This window comes from Convolutriloba macropyga, chromosome 4 (genome assembly GCF_964194025.1).
Source record: "Convolutriloba macropyga chromosome 4, txConMacr16.3, whole genome shotgun sequence".
NCBI classification, from domain to species: domain Eukaryota; kingdom Metazoa; phylum Xenacoelomorpha; order Acoela; family Convolutidae; genus Convolutriloba; species Convolutriloba macropyga.
In genome coordinates, this window is record NC_134471.1 from 3,674,289 (window position 1) to 3,700,319 (window position 26,031).

General features: G+C 34.0%; 1 protein-coding gene across 3 annotated transcripts in view; it reads right to left on the bottom strand.

Annotated features, from left to right (window-relative positions):
- The window catches only part of LOC142337418 (putative neural-cadherin 2), a 289,747-nt gene that overhangs the window by 169,159 nt on the left and 94,557 nt on the right, over window positions 1–26,031 (bottom strand). For all 3 annotated transcript variants that reach the window (XM_075386622.1, XM_075386621.1, XM_075386623.1), the window contains exons 14-16: window positions 12,876–13,625; window positions 12,069–12,248; window positions 11,397–11,507 (exon numbers count right to left, since the gene is read on the bottom strand). In XM_075386622.1, coding sequence (XP_075242737.1) covers window positions 11,397–11,507; window positions 12,069–12,248; window positions 12,876–13,625 — 1,041 coding nt within the window. The remainder of the gene's footprint in view (window positions 1–11,396; window positions 11,508–12,068; window positions 12,249–12,875; window positions 13,626–26,031) is intronic.

Consider the following 26,031-nt stretch of genomic DNA (forward strand, 5'->3'; position numbering starts at 1 on the left):
GCTTTATCATTCTAAAGTTAAGTGGATGCTCTTCTTTAGTTTTGGTTAAAGCTTCATGTATCTTTTGTAGTTCCCATATGATTAAATTGTCAGTCTTTTTTTAACTTATAAAAATGGACTTTAATTTGGATGCAACCTATGGATATAATAATGATATACACAAAAGTAAGACTATAAAATATAAAGCAAATAACCTAGCAACAATGAATACGGTGAATACTAATATTAATATCATTCTCAATAGAGAGGAGAATCATTTAAATAAACATGATTCATATCTAGAGATAGAGATTGTTGTATCAGAAAATGCTGGTGGTGTATTTGTTAATAATGCCAATATCCGATTAGTTAATTATGGTATGATGGCACTATTTAGTTCAGTTAAGCTTGAAACTAGTGGTGGTAGGACTATTGAATAAATAGATCACTGTCATCCAAATCTATTGGTGTATAAGTTATTAACTAGTACTGATGATGAATATGAGAGTGGTTTTGTTAGATATCAGGGCATAAGAGATAGTCAACTCAAAGATGATCATGCTGCTGCACAAATAGGTCATATGTAAATGATGGTTAGGACGAGTTATTTATTTGGTTTTGTGATTGAATCAGAAAAGATTATATATGGGTTAGGATTTAATTTAATATTAAGAAATAATAATGATAGAGCTCCATTTAGAGTTAATCGTGATCCTGTCGCAGTAGCTAATGAAGGTAATATAGAAATTAGAGATATATCGTGGTGTGTACCTAGTATTGATGCTAGTAACGATAATACAATTATTGTTGAAAGGATTAAATAAAAAGAATAATATAGACTCCAGTTATTATGAAAGAAAAACATTTTAAAAGAATGTACCCAATGCTACTAACTTCTAATTTGATCTTGGTATGGAAAGTGGTATGGAGAGACCTCAATACATGATAATTGGTTTTGAAAATAAAAATGTTAATGAACAAACTCATGATGCAAGTACATTTAATATAATGAATGTTAATGAATGTTATTGTGCGACTTGTAGTGAGTTTTATCCCGAGGATAGAATGAAGATTAATTATGGTACTAATAATTATAATGAGGCTTTTAAAGAAATTGTTAAATTTAATAAAGATTATAATGGATTACCTCATAATACTAAACCACCTATAAATCATAGAACATTCAAAAGTAGTTATAGAATATATGTATTTGATACTAGATATCAAAATGATCATATCGGACCGCAACCAATACAACTTAATTTTGAATTTAGTGTTGCAGTTGCAGATGTTACATGTCATGCATTAGTATTAACTAGAAACGTTTATTAGTGTTAATAGTGATGGTAATAAAATGGCTGATATAATTTCGTAGTTATCTGCGGAGCAGGTTCCCTGTTATCTAATAGTATAGTTATAGTTAATAATAACAGTATAGTTATAGTTCTAGCTCTAATCATCGTCATAGTCATTGTTATGTTATCTGCGAAGCAGTTCCTGATAAACAATATCTTAGTTAATGTTATAGTCAATGACTAAGTCATTAATCTAGTCGTAACTCTAGTCAATATCTTAATCAAACTATTTCCTATTAGTCTTAACAAAGCCTTTAGAATAAATAATATTTAATTTCTTTTTGTTCTCTACAGACCAACCTTTTGCTTCAAGCTTAGTCTTGGGCTTAGGCCTAGTCTTAGCCTTAGGTAATGGTTGGGGTTTAGGCTTTGGCTTGGGTTTAGTCTTAGCTAATGATTTTACAACAAAAGGATTATACTTTTTAACATCCATTATTATTTATATTTAAAAATGAGTAATTTTTATAAGTTTAAAAATAATTCAAATTGTGTTGGTGGTAGACATTATAGTGGTACTAAAAATATAAGAGGGGTGGTCACAGCTAAAGGAACTAAGATGTTAAAGGGTAATTGTACTAAATGTAATAGAAATAAGTCAATGACTGTTAGTGATGCAACAATAGTAGCTGAGGGATTGAAAGATTTCTTTAAAAGTGTTGGTAAAGCTACAGTTAACTTTGGAAAGAAAGAGGCTCATAATCCAGTAAGAGCATTAGAAATAGCAAGTAAAATAGGAAGAGCAGCTGCATCTAGAAACACTAGAGCTGCTTTATCAGCCACACCCGATTTAATTAAATTTGCAACTACTGCTGAAGGTATAAGAGTAGTACAGAAAAGTAGAGGGTTATATTTAGGTACCAAGAAAAGATAGTTTAATTCTAGATTAGTATAACTACTTCGTAGATCTACATCTAACGGTACATAATAATACTAATACTATTATTACTAAATATATTATTATAACTAAACACTAATAATTTCAGTTGGGAAAATACTCAGCTTCTTTTTCTTGTTCTTCTTATATTCTTCATACACCTTAACTAATTCATTATATTCATCATTATCTATTTTATTATCATTCATTGATTTAGTATATAGTTTATTAAACTTATCACTAAACTGTGTACCTAAAATATACATCTGTGAGTACTTTACAATTTTATTTCTTATTTTAGTATAAATTGTTTTTGATAATCAACCACAATCAGTTGCTGTAACAAATGCTGTTGGTATAGAATAAGGCAATCCTATACCTGTTAATGCAACTGATGTTGATGTTGCAGTTGGTGCTATTGATGATAATAGTACTTCTTCTTTCTCAGCTACGTTAATATAATTTAATATATCTACTTAACTTCTTATTATAGTTATTAATTTCAGTTTCATAATAATTTCTAATATCCTTTGTAATGTTAATATTGTTATTAAATTTATTATTAGCTAGGATTTTATCATTGAAGTATTGTTCATTAAAGCTTGTCAAATTTGGGTAAAGTGATCTCTCACTCTGTGCTGATGGTTGACTCAATTTAATTAACTAAAAAATTTTGCTTTAGTTTTTATCTTAGTCATAGTCATCTGCGAAGCAGTTTAACTGATAGACTTATACTTATACTTAGTCATGGTGAAATATGGGCGAAGCCCCATAGACTTATGCCTAGTCACAGACTTAGTCATTGTCATCTGCAAGCGGACTTCGTCCGTGGCATGCCAAGCAGTTCCTGATAGTCATTGTCATAGTGATAACTATATAGTAAAATAACTATAAAATCTTTCATTATATCTTCATGATTGAAATCATAATGCATCTCAAGTCTTGCTTGTTCTTTGTTGTCTACTAGCTTACTTTCTAGTAATATAGCAATTATATATTGTACTATTGTGTTTTTATTCTTTATAAGGGCTTCATCAACAGCAGGTGTCTTTTCATTAACTTCTTTAAATTCCCTTAGACCAAAAGTAAACATATCATCTAGGTGAATGTTAGTAATATTCTGATTAAACTTATTGATATCAAATTCTTGTTTTAATTGATTATACTTAGAGATCGTATCACTAGCAACCTTATTACAAAAGTTAACAGTATTTGTAACTTCATTTGCTGATTTAATAAACACATTAATTAGTTCTTCATAAACTTGTAATTTGTTTAGTTGTAATGTTTTAGTTGTGACTTTATCAAAATCTCCTTTTCTTAGTTCAGTTGAATTTTAACTTAAAATGTCCATTTTATTAGAATAGGATAATAAGTTATTGTCACAGTACTCTTTATTAACAACATCTTTTTCATCTATGGGAGGATGTACATTTGTAATTTTATAAGTTTCTTTCATGTTAATGTTATCGTTATCTTCTGAGAATAACCAGCGAGCCCTACTTAGTGTTACGTCGTTTGTTGAAGCCCCATGGTTTTTCGTTTGGTTAAATCTATTGCTTGTCATCTTTGTATTTGTTTACAAAAAGATTTAAATCCAGCTTGCCGGCTTAGGACCGAAGGTCAATATTTAATGAATCCAAAAACTTATTATTAGATTCAAAATCAAACTCGGATTTTAATAATTCCTATTCATAGCATTTACCTTCTATTATCTCACCATTTATATCTTCTATCTTATATGTTGGTGGTTGTGTTTTTAAAACTGCATTAACTTTAAATAATTCTCTATTCCAGTTGGAAGTGTAACTTTTAGAGCAAAAAATGTTACGTTTTTCAGCATTCCTGAAGGTTAGTACTGCATCATTTAATATATTTACCCAATTAGCATCACCATTGAAGAACATTGGTTTCTTAATTATGTGTAATAGCGTTCTATTAAATCTCTCTATAAACACAGCCTTTAAATCAGTAAGTAGAAAATAGTTCGATCCCGGAACCGTCTTTGCCAGTTTCATATTCCTTATGTAAAGATTTAGATGTTTTATTGTAAAACTCACTACCTCTATCTACCCATAACTTTTCTGGTTTTCTATCGTCACCCAATACTATTTCGAAGCCATTATTTAAAGATAAACCAGACTTTTTCTTCAATAGAATAGCACATGCATATTTTGTGAATATATCTATAACTGTTAATATAAACTTACAATTATTATTGTATTTACTTAGAGATGACTTATCAATTAGATCAGCTGACCATGTTTCATCTTTATATAATGGTATTATTCTTTCTCTTCTAAACTTTGTTATTTGAGGACTAAAAACTTCTTTACCTAGTCGTTGTTTAGTTTTAATTGTGTCTTGTTTTTGTTTTTCCACCATTATTTATTTACCATAATTAAAAACAAAATGGTCTAGTTGTTCTTGATTGATAATATTTATAGATAATAGTTGTTTAAATATATTTAACATTTCATCATATAATCCATCATGACCAGCTTTTGTTTCCAGTACAAGTAATTCTAATCTTTCTACTAAATTGTTTGGGTCAGCTTTGCTAAGATCTCTAGCTCCTATTTCTGCTTCATTAGTATCATAAACAGTGTCTTCACTAGTAGAATCTCTTCTTGGCGAGAAAATTTTAATTGATAATCCTCTTATAACTTTTGATCTATTACTTTTAGTATCTCCTCTTTGTTTATAACCGATATCACTTAGAGAAATCGTTTTATTTTGTTTTCATCACTTTTATGTCTCTTTCTGTCACATTATTATCGGTGATAAACATAAGGAAGCCTTTAGAGAAATCATAGTTGTTATTTCTTAGTTTTATACCATTTGGTGTTATATGAGTACGCACATTATTAATTCTAAACTCGTTTTTGCATCAACGGCGATTAATCGTAATTGAATATTTGATTGTTTTCTCATATATGCGAGAATATCAAGCGTCTCAATACTTAGTTTAAGCAACTTGCCCCCTTCACCCGGTAATGTGATAGACTCTCTAACAGCGAACCCGCTTTGTTGGCTGGGGAGAACTCTAAAGCTTTCAACGCATTTGTGTTGTCTTCTATCTGCGATGCAGTTTCCCTGATCCGATAAGCAGTTTCGCCGATTGCTTTCATTGTTTGTGTTTGGTGGGCTTGCAGTATTTCACTATTAGTGTTTAAAGTTTTAGTCAGAGGATCAACTAACTCTTCTATTCCACCATAAAATTCTTGTTGTCTTAATTTATCTTCTAATCTATTTCTTCTGCTTTGTTTTTCTAGACTGTTCAATTCTGTTAGTTTATCAAGCTTCGCCTTTTTTTATATTTGTTTATTAAAAATTAAGTTAAATCATTATATAGTTTAATAGCAGCTTCAATTAACTTTATCATCATTAATGGTTAATTCTAGAACATTATTAGCCAGTTGGTCTTTGTCTAAATCTAATTATGCTTTGCAGATTTTAATTACTAGATCTCTTTTGAATAGATATAGATTATCATCATGAGGATAGCTTTTAATCTTATTTACAAAGAACCTGTAATCATCAATTTCGTTTAGACTAATCTTACTTGTTTTTGTTGTTGTCATGTTATCACCAACCTTTTGTATTCTACATTCATCTACAATTCTCTGTGTGTTATACATTAATGCATTATAATACTCTTCATGTTTAGCCTTGTTACAATTCTTTATTCCTTTCTCTTTAGTTTTATTTGGGTAATCTTTAAGGCGATATGTCATTGGTGACAAGGCTATAAACTCTACTATTATTCTACTTCCCAATTCATGCTTGAATTCATTGAGAGATGGTCGAAGATTATTATAGAACATATCATACATGTGTAATTTACTTAATTCATATATTAACACCTACATATACTGGAGAATCATATTCTTTTTTTCTTTATATATTCAATTTGGCTATAATCCTTATATCTAGTTATATTCCTAAATGTTGGTTGACTTATACTTTTCATTATCTTTTCATCGTGTAAGAACTTACTTTGAAGGAAATGTAGAGGATTCATGCACATTCTTCCATATAGCGAGTTGCTCACTGATTTCCTTACATCCTTTTCCGCCTCAGTTTTATTGGTTGCTTTTTTATTAGTTTTGATTTGAATATAGTCTCTACATATGTTTAAATTTAATTACTCTATGAATTTAATTACTTTTACAATTAATTACTTGTATAAACTTAATTACTCTTGTTTAAATTTAATTACTCTACAAATTTTAGTTACTTTTACACCCATATTAACATACAACTTTAACAGTGTTTTGATCTAAGACTAATTTCTCTGATCTCGCCCTACCTCTCTCACTTTCTATGTAGCCTAATTTCTTTTATTGAGCATGCATTAATGTTAATTGATCTGTTCTATCTTTACAACTATTAGTATAATTAATATCACAAAATATATCGTAACCATGATCGCTATCATCTGGTGTGCTTAGTAGAGTGTCTAGAGATGTGCTATAGTACTCAAAGTCCTTACAGAATAACTTTTGCATCTATGTACATTGACTTGTTTTCACCATTGTCATTACAGTTGCCATCTGCGAATATTTCTACATCATTCTGTAAATACTCTATAGTTAGGACTTTACCAGTTTATGACTGTTGTCTTTATTAAAGTTATCGACTTCTTCTTGTGATGGTAATTTATTAGAGAGAGAGAGAGAGAGAGAGAGAGAGAGAGAGAGAGAGAGGATTTGAAGTCTTCTATATTTAGATTACCTATAAAATTGTCGTAGTCATCTAAACGAAAGTATTCATAGGGATATAATGTTTTAGTTTTACACCCGTATATCTTTGCCATTTGATCTAGAGGCATAGCTAAGAAGTTATAACTATATAAGAATTTAAGACAACCAATACTAAACATCTTAGATTTGCCAGCAGCTAGTGGTATGTTATCTACTTTTCTTTTATCGTTATTCTGTTTAAAGAGTTCACTAAATAGTAGATTGAAATCATATCCACTACCATTATGGAATATTATAGGAATGAAGTTTTGTTGTTTGTGTCTTAGATTACACATTTTACATGCTGGTCCTCTATATTTACCAGTTTCATGACAGTGACCTCTTACTTTATTAACATATTTTTACCACATATATGACACATGTTATTGGCTTCATGATATAGTTTATCTTCTTTATTAAATATCATCTTTTCATTACGCTTAATATTATTCTCTGGTTCTATTTCTAATAGATCTCTAGCAAATCTTTTGATACAGTCCAAATCAAAAAGTGGTATTTGAAATTACCTTGCCAGATGTAACACACACTTATTGGTATGTCTTCAGCTATTACATATTTACAGTCATTAGCTGAAACGTTAACAAAGCAACATTCTTTATCCGCAGTTATAATTTGTTTTATAATCTGACGTTTATGTTTATTTAAAAAAGTAATATGTTTTTTCTTAGGACAAACAATCTATGGTTTGAAAGAGTGGCCAAATACATGATTGTCGTATTTAATTTGAAAGATAAACCAATATGTACATCTATTACAATAATAGAATTTGTGTTGGCTCTTATTCGGTCTTTCTATCAAGGATTCTATTGTTTTAATTAGTGCACAGTGTTCTACTCCGGCATTTTCCCAAACTAATATTCTGACATGTTTTCTATCTTAATCAAAATCATCCACCGGTTTAAACAATTCTACTTCACCCTCACCACAAGGTGTGCATACCCAAACATTAATATAGTACAATTTCTGTATTCGTATTATATAAGCAAAATTATCTTCATGTTGTTGTCTTGGCACAATTAGATTATTTTCATATTTAGTTTTGCGTGTTTCATGGTTCTTGGCAGGGTGTAGCCAAGCAGTAATGCTTAGTTGTAAGCAGTTGCATTTGGAATTGCGTATATTTATTATTGATTTAAAGTTTTTGAGATCGAGGCGTAAATCTATGTAACTACCAATAGATGCTTTAGTTGGTTTAATATTTATCTGAACACTTCTTAACCCGCGAAAATCAAAGTCATAGTCATAACCTTCGTATATTTCCTTTTCAAAGTTTAGCCATTGTGTGAAGTCTCCATTTTCATATATTGCGTTATCAATAATATAGACTTGAAAAATATTTTAGTAGTTTTAACTTCTTCTTTGGTTCTCTTCTTGTACTCACACTCGGCTGTGATCTTATACTTAAAACTCTTAACTTTACGAAACTCGTAACAGTTTTTAATTTCTTCTAAAGAGTTAAGGATAGCTTCATCTATAACTTCAATGTAATTTCCAGTTTTATCAGTAATATAAAATTCTTTTATGTTCTGGCTGGAGTTTATATCAAAGTATTCTGTGTTTTCTAAATACTTACGATTATGACTATATGAGTGGGTAATAAGAGCTATTTTATTTTTAAATTCTGCATGACATTCTTTACATTCATACTTAATTCAAGAGTAGATACTATCTTCGGTTTTAGTTTTAGGTTTAGTGATGGGTTTAGTTTTAATAATATCTTTAGTGTTAATATTAGGATCACTCTCAATTTTAGGCTTACTCACAGTTTTAGGTTTACTCACAGTTTTAGGTTTATTCTCAGTTTTGGGCCCACTCTGTTTTAGTTTTACTCTCAGTTTTGGGCTGAGGTCTGAGAAAGTAACATTCTTCTGAGTCATACACCCTCTCCATAGTTTCATCTTCCATTTCCTTTCCCGCTCTGTATAAGTGCTCATCACTTAAATTGTGTTTGATAAATTTTTTCCTTGTTTCAAAGGCCAAATCAAAAATATAACAAAAGTTTACGCTTTTTACCTTATACATCTTTATTTTGTAAGGACACACTCATTTTTGAAAATACACAAATTAAAAATGTCTACATCAGTAAAATGTGATAGTTGTAAAGACAAATCTTGGAGCCGGTGTTGTGACAAATGTTTAGATAGTTTATTTCAATGTTATATCTATAAATGTTACTTTCAGAATAGACAATATATTAATCATATGAACATGCAATATAATGATCCTAATCTATATATAACTTGTATTATGTGCAATTTAAATCAACGTATCAGCGGATTTAGATTTAAAAATTTTAGGTGTAGATTATGTATTTATCTGCATAGATACGGATATAAACATATAGGGGATAGATTCAGGGATTATGTCGAAAAATTTAACATAGAAGTTTAGAGTTAAGCTGCTATTTTTGTTCAAGTTATCCACGAAGTCGCTTCATCAATTTTCGCAATTTGGTTTTACGTGCCTGTTACACTGAAAAACACTAATCAATGTGTTTCCACCGATCTCAGTGTTTTTGACTGTATACCCATCACAGTGTGTCCCATATACAGTCTCACCGCAGGGATCACCCTTTTTAAGATCTGTGAATTTGGTTTTTTTTATCTCACTTAGTTTCATAGTAATCCATCAAATCGGGGGACGTTCACTGGAGTCAGTGATGAAGGAACCCCAAATCTTCCGTTTGCTAAAGCAACTTAACTAGACTCGATGATTTAACCACTACGCAAAGTGAGACAGGAAATGATAGACTTTAATTGTATAAGAATGGGAATATAGTGGATAAAACAAAAAAAAAGGGAAACAAAGTAATGTGTATATGGCCTCATTTTCATTTTTGATTATGGATATAGTAGTGGATAAAACGGGGCTTTCAGTTAGCAGGACGATTTGGCCCAATTCCCCAAATTCGTGACGGGGAATGGGCCAAATTGGACTGGTGGCTGGAAGCCCCGTTTAATCCACTACTCACATTTTAAAATTCGTGTGTTTTATATGTTCTCGTGAATCCGATGAAATTTATTGTTTCGAATCCATTTAAGTAATTACACTGCCGGACCAACATCAATTGTATACTCGTAGATATGGCTCAAATTCAGTGTTTTTTATGAAATTACAGAAAAAATCGGGAATCTGTCGAGAACCACGTAATGGTTTCAGATGTGAGTCAGAATTTGACTTCAGAAGAGTCACGTAATCTTGCTTGGTACACGAAAATTCCAAACGTTCACTGGAGTCAGTGAGGAAGGAACCCCAAACCTTCCGTTTGCTAAGGCAACTTAACTAGACTCGATGATCTAACCACTACGCCAAGTGAGACAGGAAATGATAGATTTTAATTGTATAAGAATGGGAATATAGTGGATAAAACAAAAGGGAAATGAAGTATTGTGTATATGGCCTCCTCATTTTTATTTTTGATTATGGATATAGTAGTGGATAAAACAGGGCTTCCAGTTAGCAGGACGATTTGGCCCATTTCCCCGAATTCGTGAGGGGGAATGGGCCAAATTGGACTGGTGGCTGGAAGCCCCGTTTTATCCGCTACTCACATTTTAAAATTCGTGTGTTTTATATGTTCTCGTGAATCCGATGAAATTTATTGTTTCGAATCCATTTAAGTAATTACACTGCCGGACTAACATCAATTGTATACTCGTTGATAGGGCTCGGAATTCAGTGTTTTTTTTATGAAATTACAGAGAAAATCGGGAATCTGTCGAGAACCACGTAATGGTTTCAGATGTGAGTCATACTTTGACTTCAGAAGAGTCACGTAATCTTGCTTGGTACACGAAAATTCCAAGTGTTCTAAACATGACACAGAATATGGGTAAATCTGGGATTCTAATCTGGCACTGCAGAAGTCGGGCATTTTAAAAGTTGCACTTGAGTGTTTCAAATTAATTTGAAAGTGGTGCATCAAGGAGACATTTACAAAATACATAAAAAGAACCCTGTTGTTCTATTCTACCAATTCTGTTCTCTCCCTCATTTTAGTTCAACTGTCAACGGTTTTTAAAACCATTTCCTCATTTGAGATTTAAGATTAGTTATTATTTTTTTCCGTCTCTATTTTTGTTTCAGTGGATTCCAGTTGGGAGATAAAGAAAGGCATTATTGGCAGAAATTCTGAACTGGGTCACAGCTAATGAGAACCAAGGCTTTGAAAAAACCATAATTGCTCTAATAACAGCTCCGAACAAAGACAAGAGTCAGAAAAAGTGCCCTAACAACGCGCCCAGAAAACTTCATGATGCTTCACTCAACTTGTAAGCAACTTGTATTTGTGTCATGCAAAATGTCAGAATCCTAAAAAGAGCAAAAAATGAAAATGTGGCTCCCTTTAGACAACAGAAAACAAGCCAGTGAAGTGTAACAGAAAAGGCAGAAAAAGTTACAACTTAAACGAGGAAAACGTACCTGGATTTCGAAGGTGTAGGTATCAACTGCGGCGTCATCGTCTACGTCCAAGTTATCACTCACTTTAAGGAGGCCTTGGTTGTCGATCGTGAACGGTACGTAACCACTATCCTGTACAACGAAAACATTTTTCGGCGTAAATAATGGAATAACAGTTACGTGGTTAGCTTTGATTTAGTCGCGTTCTTTTAAATAGATTTTCAAGTACTTTGCAGAAATGTGCGCAGAACAGTAAACAATTTTGGATACTAATTTTTCACCTATGATTCCTTCACTCGATAACAAATAGTTGTCACATCTTTTTAGGATATTTTTTGGATTTTCGGCCGAAGAAGTTGGTCGTTTCCAAAATTTTCGTTAAAGATTTGACAAAGAAAAAATTGTTTTCACAAATGACATCTGATTAATTCGAAACTGATTCTACGAAAATATTTTCTGATCTGCTGCTCTAGCATTTCGTCTGAAAAGAGTTTGAAACTCTTCCACGGAGCGGAGAACATGTCATCTAAAGCAAACACGATACTACAGGCTATCAAAAAGTTAAGTGAACGATAGATGAAGGCCTAAGGCTGATTTTGACAAATTCTTTTCAAAATTCTGCCCAATTGAAAAAACTTTAATTAAAACTTTGTTCACCAAACATTAATTCTTCATTAAGACATGAGAGCTCACCTGTGTGATTGAAAAAGTGAAGCTTTGAGCGGGATCTGTGTCGTTATCTTGTGCATCAAAGCCTGCTATAACAAAGTTCACATTGGCAGCTTCTGAGACTTCGAAGGGCTGAGCTTCATTTCCATCTTGAGGAACCACTATTGGGGCTTCGTCATTCACGTCCAAGATGTACACAATGACCTGGTAAAAAACATTGTTCCCGAAAATTAATTACAACGAACATTATCTTGTTTTCACGAAAAATTTAATTGGCTGCTGGAAATTCAGTGTAAACAAGAAAAGTTTTCCAGATTTCCATCAAAATTTTCAGCCAACATTTTTAAGACAAGCTTTCAAAACATGTAAGCGCATTTTGAAAGAGACAGTACACAATAATCGCACAGCTGTTGGTCACGGGAGTGCAAATCGGATATAACAATTTGTAGTTATGGAAATCAATTCTCCAAAAAATATAATTGAAGGTAAATTGATTAGTTCGTCAATAAAAGTAAAATCCTGGTTCACAACTGATCATTGTTTTTATTATCACTTCAGCTCGAATAGTCAAATCACTCTCGCAATGACCCATATGATAAAACAAAATTTTGCGCTCCCTTCTCATTGGGTGAGACGTCAAAAACGTATCAGTATGTGATTTTTTTCAATACAATAAAAAATATATAATTGATTTTCAAAATAATCAAGAAAATTGATGCCCTGCTCTATTTATTCGATCAAGTTTCAAGACTCCAAAGCAATCAGTTTTGAATAATGTGCAACTGAAATGCAATGTACGCACAATTACCACAACATAGCATTGTGAATTACCTGGCGTTCACTTTCATTGGGTAGCCCCAAATCATTGTTTGCCGATGTTACCCCATCATTGACTTTCGCAGTTGCAATCCATTGTCCTTGAAGTAGCGCCGAGCCTACTGTTATCTCTCCTGATACACTGCTAATAACAAACCACGAAGCTTCAAAGCCCTCACTCGCTACCAACGAGTAAGTCAAATTTGTGTCTGTGTCTTCATCATCGGCTGACACTTGGCCTACAAAATCGCCAATTGTTGCGTCTTCGTAAATGCTGAACTCATTTGATTGATCAGAGAAGAACGGAATCAAGTCGTTCACGTCCAGAACATTAACAATAACGACAACACTTGATTCCAGATATGAACGGGAGCTGTCTTGGCACCTGACTTCAAAAGTGTGTCTTTTATTACCCGCGTCGAAGTCTAAAGACCTTTTCAACTGAATTCGCATGGTGGTAGAGCTAGACGAGTATCCAAACAATTGCTCAGTCTCTTCGTTTGGAAAGCCTTGCCCAAAAAGGCAAATGCTTGTCCCAGTACCCGTGGTGTCAAGCTGCACATTTATGCTGGGAACTAGAGGAGTTCCCACTGTATAATTTTCAGGGACGTCGTAAATGTATTGTCCGTTCTTGGTATCTAGGAATACTGGAGGGGTTCCACTGCCAATTTCGCTAACAACATTCACGATCACTTGCAATTGACTCTGTGTTCCCGATTCATCGGTCGCCAAAATGAACAGATTAGTCGTGAATTCACTCACTCCCTGCAGCATTCAAACAGTTTAAATACGAGCAGACTAAATAAAAACGGGATCCAAATGGGATCAATTCTATTTCCGCTCACCGGCTTTGTGAGCGCAAATTTTTTACCGCCTCCCCACCCCCATGTGCATGTACAACTCAGACATAATCATTAAATTGATTTTTAATTAAAAATCTCTTTTCTCCTAAGATGTGCTCGAGTTGGAAGGACTTCCGTGTTAGACGTCAGTTCTAACTTTTCTCCTGATAAATGTTTTTTTTACATTGATTGATCGTACACCATGTACATTTTGTATACAAGCCCGTCTTGCCTGCATATATGTGGTATGAGTAGTAACGTTTACACCATGGAAGATCGGGGGGGGGGGGGGGGGTTGTCATCCCATGTAAGAGATAGGGTTGTCCTGAGGACAACCCTACCTTTTGCATTGGGAAGGACAACCCAACCCGATGCATGCGCTATGACAACCCAACCTTTTGCATGGGATAGGACAACCCAACCTTTTACATGAAGGGACAACATAACTTTTAACATGATGCTAATATCAGATTAGTTAATTATGGTATGATGGCATTGTTTAGTTCAGTTAAGCTTGAAACTAGTGGTGGTAGGACTTTTGAATATATAGATCCTTATCATCCTAATCGATTGATGTATAAGTTATTAACTAGTACTGATGATGAATATGAGAGTGATTTTGTTATTAATCAAGGCGATAGAGATAGTCAACTTAAAGGTGACCATATTGCTGCAGAACGAGCTGAATTATTATCCAAACATTTTACCCCTTTATTGACTTCACAAAGGGATTAAGTGGATTGGGTTACTGTCTAGAAATTACCATTTCTGAAATAGTGCGCGATGACAACAATTGCTACGGTGGATTTGGATAGGATTCATGAGATATACAAGAAAGTGAAAAAAGAATATTCGCAATACGGTGAAAGATTTTTGTATTTTTTAGCAACTTGCTTGTATTTGGATCCTGACCTCGATTTGGAAATTGCATTGAAATTGAGACCGTATGGTGGATTGATTGGGATTGACAATTCTTCGTTAGACGTTTATTTCAAGAATTTTAAAATTTTAAGACTACATGCAATTCTTCATGACGCTTGTGGTTTTGTTTATGAGTACAGTGAAAAGGGACCCGGTTATTCATACGTTTTACCCTGTCCAGTCACAAATGAATATGTGGGTCATGTGACTGGTATTGCCTTTTGTTTTTACTTAAAGACTTTCAAAAACCGTTTATTCAATCGATTGGAATGTTGACTGCCAGAGTGGTTGTTCTTGACTTTGAAGGCTTTCGAAGCAAAAAATCTGATTTTATTGTGAAAGAGCTAGCCATAACTTGCAATAACTACACGGATACAATTTCATTCTCACCTCCGCACTCATTCAATTCTCTTACTTTGAGTGAACAAAAATCTTATCAGTGGGTTTCAAAATACCTTCATGGTTTGGATTGGGAAAAGGGAGATTACCCATATTGCTATTTACAACAAATTCTTCAGAGTGTAGTGCTTCGATTTCCTCTATCAGATTTTTATGCGAAGGGTGTAGAGAAACCTGATACGTTGCAAAAATTGCTTCAGAGAAAAGTTACAAACCTTGAGGATTTGTTATGCACCAAAATTGAACATATGAGTTTCTATCGGGAGACCCCAATTTGTGACTTGCATTCAACAACTTGCCCAAAACGACAGAAAAACAAACATTGTGCGAGGAAAAAGGCCCAATTGTTCTACTACTGGCTGATCCATGAACAACCGTCGATTAGAAAAGACAGCACCGTCTGTACTCCAAGTGAATTTGTCTCCAAATGTGATCGTTTACAGTTGCTTAACGGCTGAAAATCAACTGACTGTTACACTAGTCAAGGAGGAAAAAATTGACAGTCGGGGACAAACTGTATTGAGGAAACAGCAAGTTGTTTGCACTGGAGCCGAAATAGAATCCTTCAAAAAATATCTTTCACTCTTAGAATATTTTCAACTGTATCATGTCTATGAAAGAGAAAATGCAAAGAATGAATCTAACCCCTTTACCTATGCCCAAGCGGTCAGTTCCAGTGCAAGTGCCTCTGAACGATGACAATCTACCTAAGGAAATTAAGCAGCTTGTAGAACAAGGATGTGTGGAGTCAGTTACGTATTACGGGATGGAGCATGGCATGAAAGCAAGCTACACCGTTGATTACAAAAAAGAGGGCAAAAACTCTTATTATACAACTTATGAATTTTTTGTAGTAGACTAACAATATTCATGTTGATTTTTAAATTTATTTATTTTGTTTGAATTCATTTTTGAAAAAAACGTTTTCTCCATGAGTTCAACTGCGGATCAGTTAGATTCGGGAGGTGGCATAACCGATTTGGTTTTTGATGAGAATCAACAGGAAATGAGATTTTGGAGATTTTGCAATTCAAGAGTACCACGATCAGAAGTTGTTTATTTCACTCAAATTTTCATTATAGTTTTTCTTATTGTAGTATCTCTTATCAAGTTGGTATTTTTTCAATTGGATTGCGAGGAGTCAACATTTTGGTTTTCGCTCCTCTCTTGCACAGTCGGCTACGCACTTCCAAACCCAAAGCTATGAATAAAATTATTTCAACGAGCGATCGACTCTTTATGGCAGTGTCTGGTCCATCTTGCTGTGGAAAAACTGAGCTGATTTTCAAAATGTCACTACAAAACACTTTTTCACCAAAATTTCAATCCATTTTTTATTTCTATCAGCATGAACAACCAAAATTTGAGTCCTTAGAGAAAAAATTGAATATACAGTTTAAAAAATTTACAAGTTTTGAAATTATCTCAGAGTTAGAAGACTGTCTTCTTGTTTTTGATGATTCATGCGAAGAAATTTTTAACGATAAAGAGTTTTCTAAACTTGCGACTGCAGGTCGTCACAAAAATATAAGTGTTATTTACGTTAAGCACAATTTATTCCAACAAAGCAAGTGGTCGAGAACAATCGACTTGAATACAACACACATTATTTTATTCAAATCACCACGTGACGTTCAACAAATTGGTTTAATTGGTCGACAGCTCAACAACACACAATTTCTTAAAGAAAGCTACGAGCTAGCTACCAAACAGCCTTTTGGTCATTTATTAATTGATTTAGACCCGAAGACTACGGACGTTTTGCGATATTGTTCAAACATTGTGCCTCCAGGACCATCAATTTTCTACTTACCGTCTGCGAAAGCTGTAATAACAAATCTAACAAATGAAACAGAGAGAACTATGTATGCTGCGGCAAATGCTTCAGTCAAGCGACATGAACTTAAAAAAACTGATAAAGACAGCTTCTAAAAACTTTATTCGATTTCTCTGCGAGTGTTTTCTCAACGTAGTCAACGGTAATGTTGAAATTAATAAAAAGCTAATCGAAATTCACGAAAAATCATTTCGAAAAATATTATCCAAACAAACAGGTTTGAGGGAAAAGAAAAGAATTCTTGGCAGAGAATCAGAACTGTTAAAAACCGTTGGTCTTTCCTGTTATTTCTACTTGATGAAATTATAATGCATACAGAAGAGTTCATTTTAATTCCAAAACGAATGTTCATAACAAAACAAGCCCAAAAGAGCGAAATTATTGAAAACCCACAATATAAAAACAAAGCTATTCAGTTATCACTTATGCAACGAAACAAGCTAAGGGAAGATATAGGAAAAATGGACAGAGTGATCCAAACAGATCCAACAAATATTGAACGAGATGTAGATAAAGCAGATAGAGTGGTCCAAACAGATCCAACAATTTTTAACGAGGAAGAAAAAATGGAGGCTTCTAGTGATGATAGTGAAATGGATCCAATTGTTACAAAAAAGCCTACAGTTGAATCATTTGAGTCGATAATGAAAAGCGTTAAATTAAAAGAAGCTCACAAAGTCAAACGTGCAGAAATAGTACTTGATTTTATTCTCCAATCAAACCAAATCACTATTGGGGAAGAGAGCCAACTAATTTACATTGACAATAAACCCACGGATGTACAAGTTTCATCTTTTTTGTATGATTTGCAACAACCAACCAAGAAAATTGATCAAGAGGCATATTCAAGAATCTTGTTAGTTCTTCGACTTGAGCCGGATCTCGTCTCAAACACTTACGCCAAGCAAATATTGGAAAGCTATGAGAGCGAACAAGAATTTTTCCCAACGCAACAAAGTCCGCAAACAGGACTCGGTACTTCAAAACGAACCACAACAGAAAAAGAGAAAACAAACGAAACGACAAAGCAAAAAAAGGCCAATCAGAAAAAATGGTCTCGTTTCGTCTTCTGAGAGAAAAACTTTAGAACAACTGTACTTGAGAGGTCCTGCATCGTTTGGAAGCTCAAAGCGATTACAAAAACACAGCAAAATGTCATTAGCAAAAGTCAAGTCTTATTTAGATACCAAGCCGTCCTTCACAAAATACCGCTCGTATCGAATGCAATTTCCCAGACTAAAAGTGATTGTGAAAGATATCAATGAAATTTGGTCATTGGATTCAGCATATGTTGACAACCTTGCAAAATACAATCGCGATGTTAAGTACCTTTTGGTAACAGTTGATTGTCTGTCACGGTACCTTAGAGTAGAGCCAATGAAGACAAAATATGCAACAGAAGCAGCTAATGCATTCAAAAAAATGATCAAACATAAACAACCCGAAAAAGTATGGGTTGATGATGGAACAGAATTTCTCGGAGCTTTCAAAAGACTGTGCAACTCACGAGCAATTCATTTGTATAGCACTTTTAGTGAAAAAAGTCTGTTTTTGCCGAACGGAATATTCGTTCACTGAAAAATATCATTCATAGGTACCTTGAAGAAAAATGGACATATTCCTACATTGACAAATTAGAAGACTTTGTGAAAACAATAAATTCACGTGTTAATCGGATAACTAAGCTTGCACCAAACAAAGTTACAAAAAAAGACGTACCACGGCTTGTGTCCTGAAACAACTGTTTCCCAAAAACCTCGTTTCTTTGTTGGAGATTTTGTCAGAATTGTCAAAAAAGACAAAGCTTTCAGAAAAGGCTACGAACAATCGTTTACTGACGAAGTTTTTGAGATAACAGATATTCCGACATTATTTCCGCCATCATATTCCCTCATTGATGCAAACAAAGAACAAATAGAAGGAAAATTTTATCAATCAGAATTAAAGCTTGTTCGTGTAAAGGAAAATGAGTAGAAATCGTTTTGACGATGAGTTCACTGTGCATGTTATTTCATCCGCTTCTTTGCAAATAATTGGGTCAAACACTCTGGCCTCTTTTCGCAATTTTTTCAATGATGAAATTCAACTCTCTGGTGACTGGAGGGTGGCTCTTAGTGAAATAATTTTTCCGACAAAAATTGAGCACGTCGTGAATGGAGATTTAATAGCATACAGTCTTAAGGGATACGAAGACTCTCAAAAAATTTCGTCTGATGCTAGTGTCAATTCTCGGCCTTACAATGGAGAAAAACTGTCCTTCATGACTGGTAATTTTGACAATGTTAATCAACTTCTGGGTACTATCAAGCGAACAGTTGGATTGCCCAATTTTTCGTTTCGAGAAATCAAGAGTACTGGAAAATACGAAATAATTTTTGGTAAATATGAAGGAATCACTTTTCCCAGTGAGGAAATACCTGGCATTGTGGGCTTTACCGGAATTCCAGATGGACGCGGTGTACATATTGGTTACAAAATGGATTCAGTTACATCAAATAGAATAATGAAGAGTGATGAGACAAAAGCATACTTTGGAGAATTTCCTGCTGATCTTTGCGCGAGAAAGCACCTAATATTCATTTACACAAACATTATTGAGTATCAGTATGTGGGTGATGCAAAAGCTCCGTTATTGCGTGTCATTGATTCAAAACAACGTCTGAAAAACGGTAGCGTGTGCGAACTTGAACCAACACATCGAATTGTTTTTTCAAATTAAGACTATAAAAAAAACAAACACTATACAATCAATTTCAATTGAGCTTCGCACTGAGACAGGACAATTGGTTCCTTTTTCGGGAACAAGTAAAGTTATTTTAACTTTACAATTCAAAAAGTTTTCTGACTAGTATGGATTCCTATTATGCCAATCAGGTAACATCATTGCCGCACTTCTCCGGACACTATAGACAAAGGGGAAGTGGGTTTGGGGCTTTAGCAGCGGGAATTGGACGCGTTGCTTTACCATTGGCTCGACGTTTTATTTTACCGGCTGCAAAACGTATCGGGAGAGAGCTTTTAAAACAGGGTGTTCCCGAACTTGTAGATGTAGTCTCAAAGAAAAAGTCACCAAAACAAGCCTTGAAAAACACAGTCTCAAACACTATCAAAAAACAAACAGGTGGACGAGCGCGACAACAACGACCAAGGAAACAAATTGGAAGCCGTTCAAACAAGTTAACAAAACAGCGTAAAACCTCATTCATTTCAAAGTCAAGAGCTCCAAAAAAAAGTCGATCAGATTTTTTTGCAAAGGTGAAAGATGATCGCTAATTTATTACCATCCGAGGCAACTCACAGTTCCCTCGATCTGTTCGAGAAACCATCCCTCTTAGTAACATTTGATGGAAGTTTTTGTCAAAAACTGGGCCCGGTGTATAGCCCCAATGGTCCAATATTGGAATTTGAAGTTGCTGGCGATAGAAACAACTTTATTGATTTACAAAAAATATTCCTCGAAATCAAATGTAAAATTGTTCAGTCGTCCGAAGCAAATTTAAAATATGACGGTACAGCTGCTGCAGATGTGACTAAAACTGACGCTCCCTACTTTTGCAATAATGTGCTGCATTCACTGTTCTCTGACTGCAGAGTGTCAGCCAACGGACTAAAAATATCGAATGCAAATGGAAATTATGCTCACAAAAGTTTTATTGAGACTGAGTTTTCACACAACAAAGACGCAAAAAACACTTGGCTAGCTTGTCAAGGCTACTCGTATGAGGAAAATCCGGGAGCCTTATCAGCTACTGAAGTAAATAGAAGAAAAGCTTTAGTCAGACAGTCAAATGAATGCACGTTTTACGGAAAGGTTGCAGTCGACTTTTTCACATGTGACAGGCATCTAATGAGTGGTGTAACTCTTCGAATTACTTTTCGAAGATCAATTGATGACTTTGTTATTATGTCAGATGATGCCGCTAAGCATTATAAAGTGAAAATTGTCGAGGCAAATTTGTATGTGCGCAAGATGACTTTGAACGATGACGTCGTGTCGGCCATTGAAAAAGCCTTGCTTTCTAGCCCGGCTTCCTATCCGTACCTTGAAACCCTAACAGAAACATTTTTGGCTTCTACTGGGCTGCACAGTTGGAAACAAGAAGATATATTTGCCAGGGAACCAATCCGAAGACTAGCTTTATGTCTGAACACAAACGAAGCTTTTCTCGGTAACAACAGACAGAATCCATTTCATTTCCAAAAATTTGATTTGGAACAAATTTATATCTATCGAAATGGAATGCCAGTCGCTGATAGTCCAATATCAACAAATGATGACAAACGACTTTACTTCAATACAAAATCAGACTTAGCCTATATTGACAATGGTCATGGCATAAGTTTGACGGACTACCCGAACCATTTTATTATGGTTTTTGACTTGACGAGTACTCAACAAGCTTCTCACGATTTTATTCATCCCGAGCTAACAAATTGCTCAATTTCGATCGAGCTGAAATTTTCGGCTGCCTTGCCCAACAATATTGAAATATTCATTGTTGGCGAAAAAGCTAGCACAATTTTTGTGGATTCTGCGCGCCGGGTTTCCAAAAATCACATTTTAACCAACTAATGGATGAAGATGACATCAATGACCTAATTCAAAAATGTAGAAAACTGAAATACAAATTTTGTGGTGTATTCGCTGCCAACAACTTTCCCCAAAAATTCCCCAAAAACAGTTTTCTCATCGTAAATGCTTCGCCCTCGAACAACCCTGGTACACACTGGCTTCTTCTATGCAATCGAAACAAAAAATTATTTTTGCGGACCCCTTGGGACAACCGATTATTGCCTATAGAGACTTATATCGCAGACTCTCTGACACCAATGCACAAATATGTCAATTTCTCGAATGTCAACCAATTCAGAGTCAAAACTCAGAACTGTGTGGACTTTTTTGTATTTATATTGCGCATGTTATATTTAGTAAAAGACAAATTGTAAAAATTAATGATGTTCAATTGCTTCGCTTTGCACTTCATATGATGTTTTAATATCTGTTGAATAAAATTTTTTTTCAAAATTTTCTTTTTTCTTCAAATACAAGACGAACAAATAATAACTCAGAATCAATATCTAATTTTCCATAACCACTCACAAATATGTCCATAACTTTACAAAAAGCACCAGAATGAGGACCACTTAAAATGTTTTCAACTCGTTTTAAAGTTTCTGTACAAATTTGATCAGTTTGAGTTTGTTCATGGCCGGTTTCTGCTGAGATGGTATTGTGGATTGTTTTCTGTGCGATTCCTGTAGTTTTTGTGGCCGTCGTTTTTGACATCGTCAACATCTTTGCTGTGCTTGAAATTGGAAGACGCTTGTGAACCGTTGCTGGGTCAATTTTTTCTCCTGTTTTGTCATTGAAGTCAACGGCTAACTTCATTTTTGTAAATACTTCTCCATTCGTTTCCAGTTTTGAAGAATTTGAAAATAGGTGTTTGAAAGTTGTGAAAAGACAGGGGACAGCAAAAGATTTGTTTTGCTTTGTACAGCCAATATCAGTTGAACTATCAATCAAAAGGTGAAAATGGTTAGTTGCTATTTGGCAAAACTCAGACTCAAAGTGAGGACAAACTGCATAATTATTCAAACTCGTAATGTCTGTTGGCTTTTGATCAACAATTTTGAATCTGAATTGTTTCTGAAATTGTTTGAAATAACTTGGAGAACGTTCATACATTGCTTCCACCATCCTTGCTCTCGAGCTTAGGCCTTTTATTTGGTGGCGGTTTTGTTGAACAGTCTTTAGATGATTTTTCTTCTGATTCAAGTATCTTCTCTGCCGTATTGACCAAACTCCCAAATTCTTGCAGAGTTAACGAAATTCTCTGTTCAAACTCGTATTCTTCTGCTGCTTTTTTAAAAAGTTTCAGAAACACATACATTCCTGTCTTTTCATAAGTTTTCAGCGTTGCCCTTATTAAACGCTTATCAGTTTTGGAAATATCAAAATAACAATCTCCAAATTCTGTATCTTTAGTGGAAGTAAAAGGCATAGTGTGCAACTTGTTTTTATCACTTTCAGGTACTCTAATGTGTAAATATTCAAACTAATGGCGGCGGCAAGTTGGGATTAACGAGTGTAGTCATTTTGTCTGATTAAATCCAGCTGACATGTGAATACAGAGTCAAGTACGCCTATGGCGTACTTGATTCTGTCTCTTGCATTCACATTGGATTACATAATTAATTTCAGATGTGACCCTAGATAAGGTTTCCCTACTGAAATTGTTGGTGGTACCACAAAAACTGAAACAGATGTGACCCTAGGTGTGACAACCACAGGTTGAATTTAGCGTGAACGTGCACAAAATTCAAAACAGATGTTAACCTAGATAAGAATTGAAACCAATATAATTCAACTGGTTATAACGTTATAGCACATGAAAATTAAAAAGAGATGTGACCCTAGGTGTGACGTGAATAAAACGTTGAATTTAGTGGGAACGTACAGTATAAGTAATTCAAAACAGTTGTTAACCTAGATAAGAAATGCAATGCAAAGTTAACTTGGTTTCTACGTTATATTAATTCGAAATTAAAAACAAATGTGATCCTAGATCAGCGGTGTGTTAAAAACGTATTAGCACCACTAAAATTATTGCGTTCATTTCTTTTGGTTCTTCTTGCTAAACAGTCAATCTCTACTTGAAACATTTTTTGGTTCCTCTTGCTAAACAATTTCACTCTCTACTTGAAACAAGTGTTATATTTTGATCGTTATAATGTCTGTAAAAATTCTTTCTGAATCTGCAATTTCCCGAGAACGAACTCTTGTTTATCAGACATTGTACGAAAACTTTGTCGTCTTGATTCAACAGAAAAAAATTGGCGATGTTTGGACAGTATACCAGCATTGTCTAATTCCAAAACTCTTGATCAATGCAATTGCAGCTCTACCTAACAAAACGGAGCCTTCTGAGAGCAGCATTATTACTTCGGATGGGTTATTGCCTCCCAAAACTACGCCTGCTTTCGAGAATCACGATGTTGATACCTTGACAGACGAAGTGCGGAGGATATTCTATCGCTACGATTGTGTGTTCCACTTTGTGAAAATCAACTCGGAGTTTATCGAGCATGCGACGAATTAGCAGATATGTGGGGACTCAAGTCTGCGCCCGATTCTCCCACCAGTCTCACAAGTGTGCCAGTGACGCCTGCAGTGGACCCTAGTCCTACAGTTACACCGACTCCTAGCCCATCCCTGTTTGCGGAAATCAGTAAAAGTTATCAACAAAAGTTTTGCAACCGAAATCAAGATTTCGACTTGAACATTCTATCCGGGACAAGCTTTCATACCCCACAGCAATCGAATTCAGCCCTATTTGAAACGCCGGAAAGCGTTGAGACACCGCAAGTTTGTGCTGCTCCTAAAAAACGAAGACCAGAAAGCAACCTGATGGATATATTTGATATTTAAAACTAAAACTATAAATATATGCGTGCTTTAGATTGCTCAATTGTTGTGTATATGACATTCATTCAATTGTGTATCTGACATTCATTCAATTGTGTGTCTGACATTTATTCAATTGTGTTGATTACATTTGTACAATTTTTGATATAGTCTTAATTCACAATAAAGATCTTCAACCTTTTCATAAGGAATTGAACAAGCTCAATCATGTCCCAAATGAACACTGCACTTTGAGGAAATTGAATATAGATTTCTACCGCTCTTTATTTATTAGATTTGTCTATTTTATGTTTTAAGGTTTGTTCAAATCATAGTTCAAAAAATGAAATTTTTTGAAATATTTCAAAAAATGAAATTTTTTGAAATATTTCAAAAAAAATGAAGAATTTACAAAAACGATAAATAATAAGAGAAAGAACGATAATTAATCAGGAAACCGAGGAATATCTTTGCTTCAATTAGGTTTTTAGTGAAAAGCTCTTGTTTGGAGGAAAAGTTTGCAAAAAAAACTTTGAATTTTAAGGGCGAATCTAAAATTCAACAAAAAATGGTTAACAACTGAAATTATCATTCTGGTGATTTTGTGGTAAAACAAGGAGCTTTTGCCAGCATTGAAATTCCAGTGAGAATGGTTCAGTGTTTGTTCTTTTACTTTTTTCACTAAACAAAAGTTTAAAACTTTCAAATTTGTATTCTTTGCATAAATACTTTGACCGTTTTTCTTGAAATCAAAAAAAAACTTTTTTTTTGCTTTATATCAGCTGAAACTCATAATCATCCAAAACAAGAGTGACTTAGCAATGATTCCAATGAGTAGTATGCTATTGATCGCTGTAACAGGTACCATCTTTCTATCAAAAACAGTCTTTTTTTCAACAATTTTTACAAAAATAACAAAATATTTTTTTGTAATGATCCGAAAGCAATGAAAAATTTATCTCAAATGAACGGGGATAGGCTCATACGATGGACAATTGTCCCCGCTATCAAAGATCTCTGTAGTTCCAGGTTAAAAAAGTTACTGCAACATGGTTTTTTTTGCATTTTTTCTTTTGTTATTTTAGTTAATCCCTCTTAATCCCTAAAAGTGAAAAAATGCTATTTTTTAACATGAAGGAGACATTTTTACCCTTACTAAACAGAAGTTTTTCTGTAATGGGAACCTGTTAGAGAGCTGATGAAGTAACATACGTATAACGTTTTTCTTTATTCTAGGAGAAAAAGCCTAATCCCCTTAATCCTTTTGATCAAAAAAATTGAAAAATTTAAAAAAAGTGATGTTTTCTTTCAATTGTTTACACAAAAGTTTCATATAGGAACACTCCATCAACAAAGAGGTCCTCCTGTGCTTCTCAGTCATATTTGCCAACACATGAACCCCTGGTAAAGTCCTTTATTTAAAGGTTAAAGACTTCTGAAAAAACTCGGCTTTCGATGCAGTTTCAACTGATGTTTCCTGATAGCCTTGGTGACTCCAGGACTTGTTTTCTTGTATGATATACCTTAATATAGACCCTTAGTGTAGATGCCTTTATATTCTCCTTAGCATGCATGCTTCCGCGACATGTAACAAGAACTTTATCAATTTCGAAATTTTCAACTTTTACTAAAGTTATTTTTAATTGTATATTAAAACAATAAAAATGGAAGGTACATTCAATCTGCATGCTTTTTAAACCATTTTTTTGTTGTTCAACTTCTGTCTCTGCTTTGACTGAGTGATAGTCATTTTTAAGTTTGAATTTG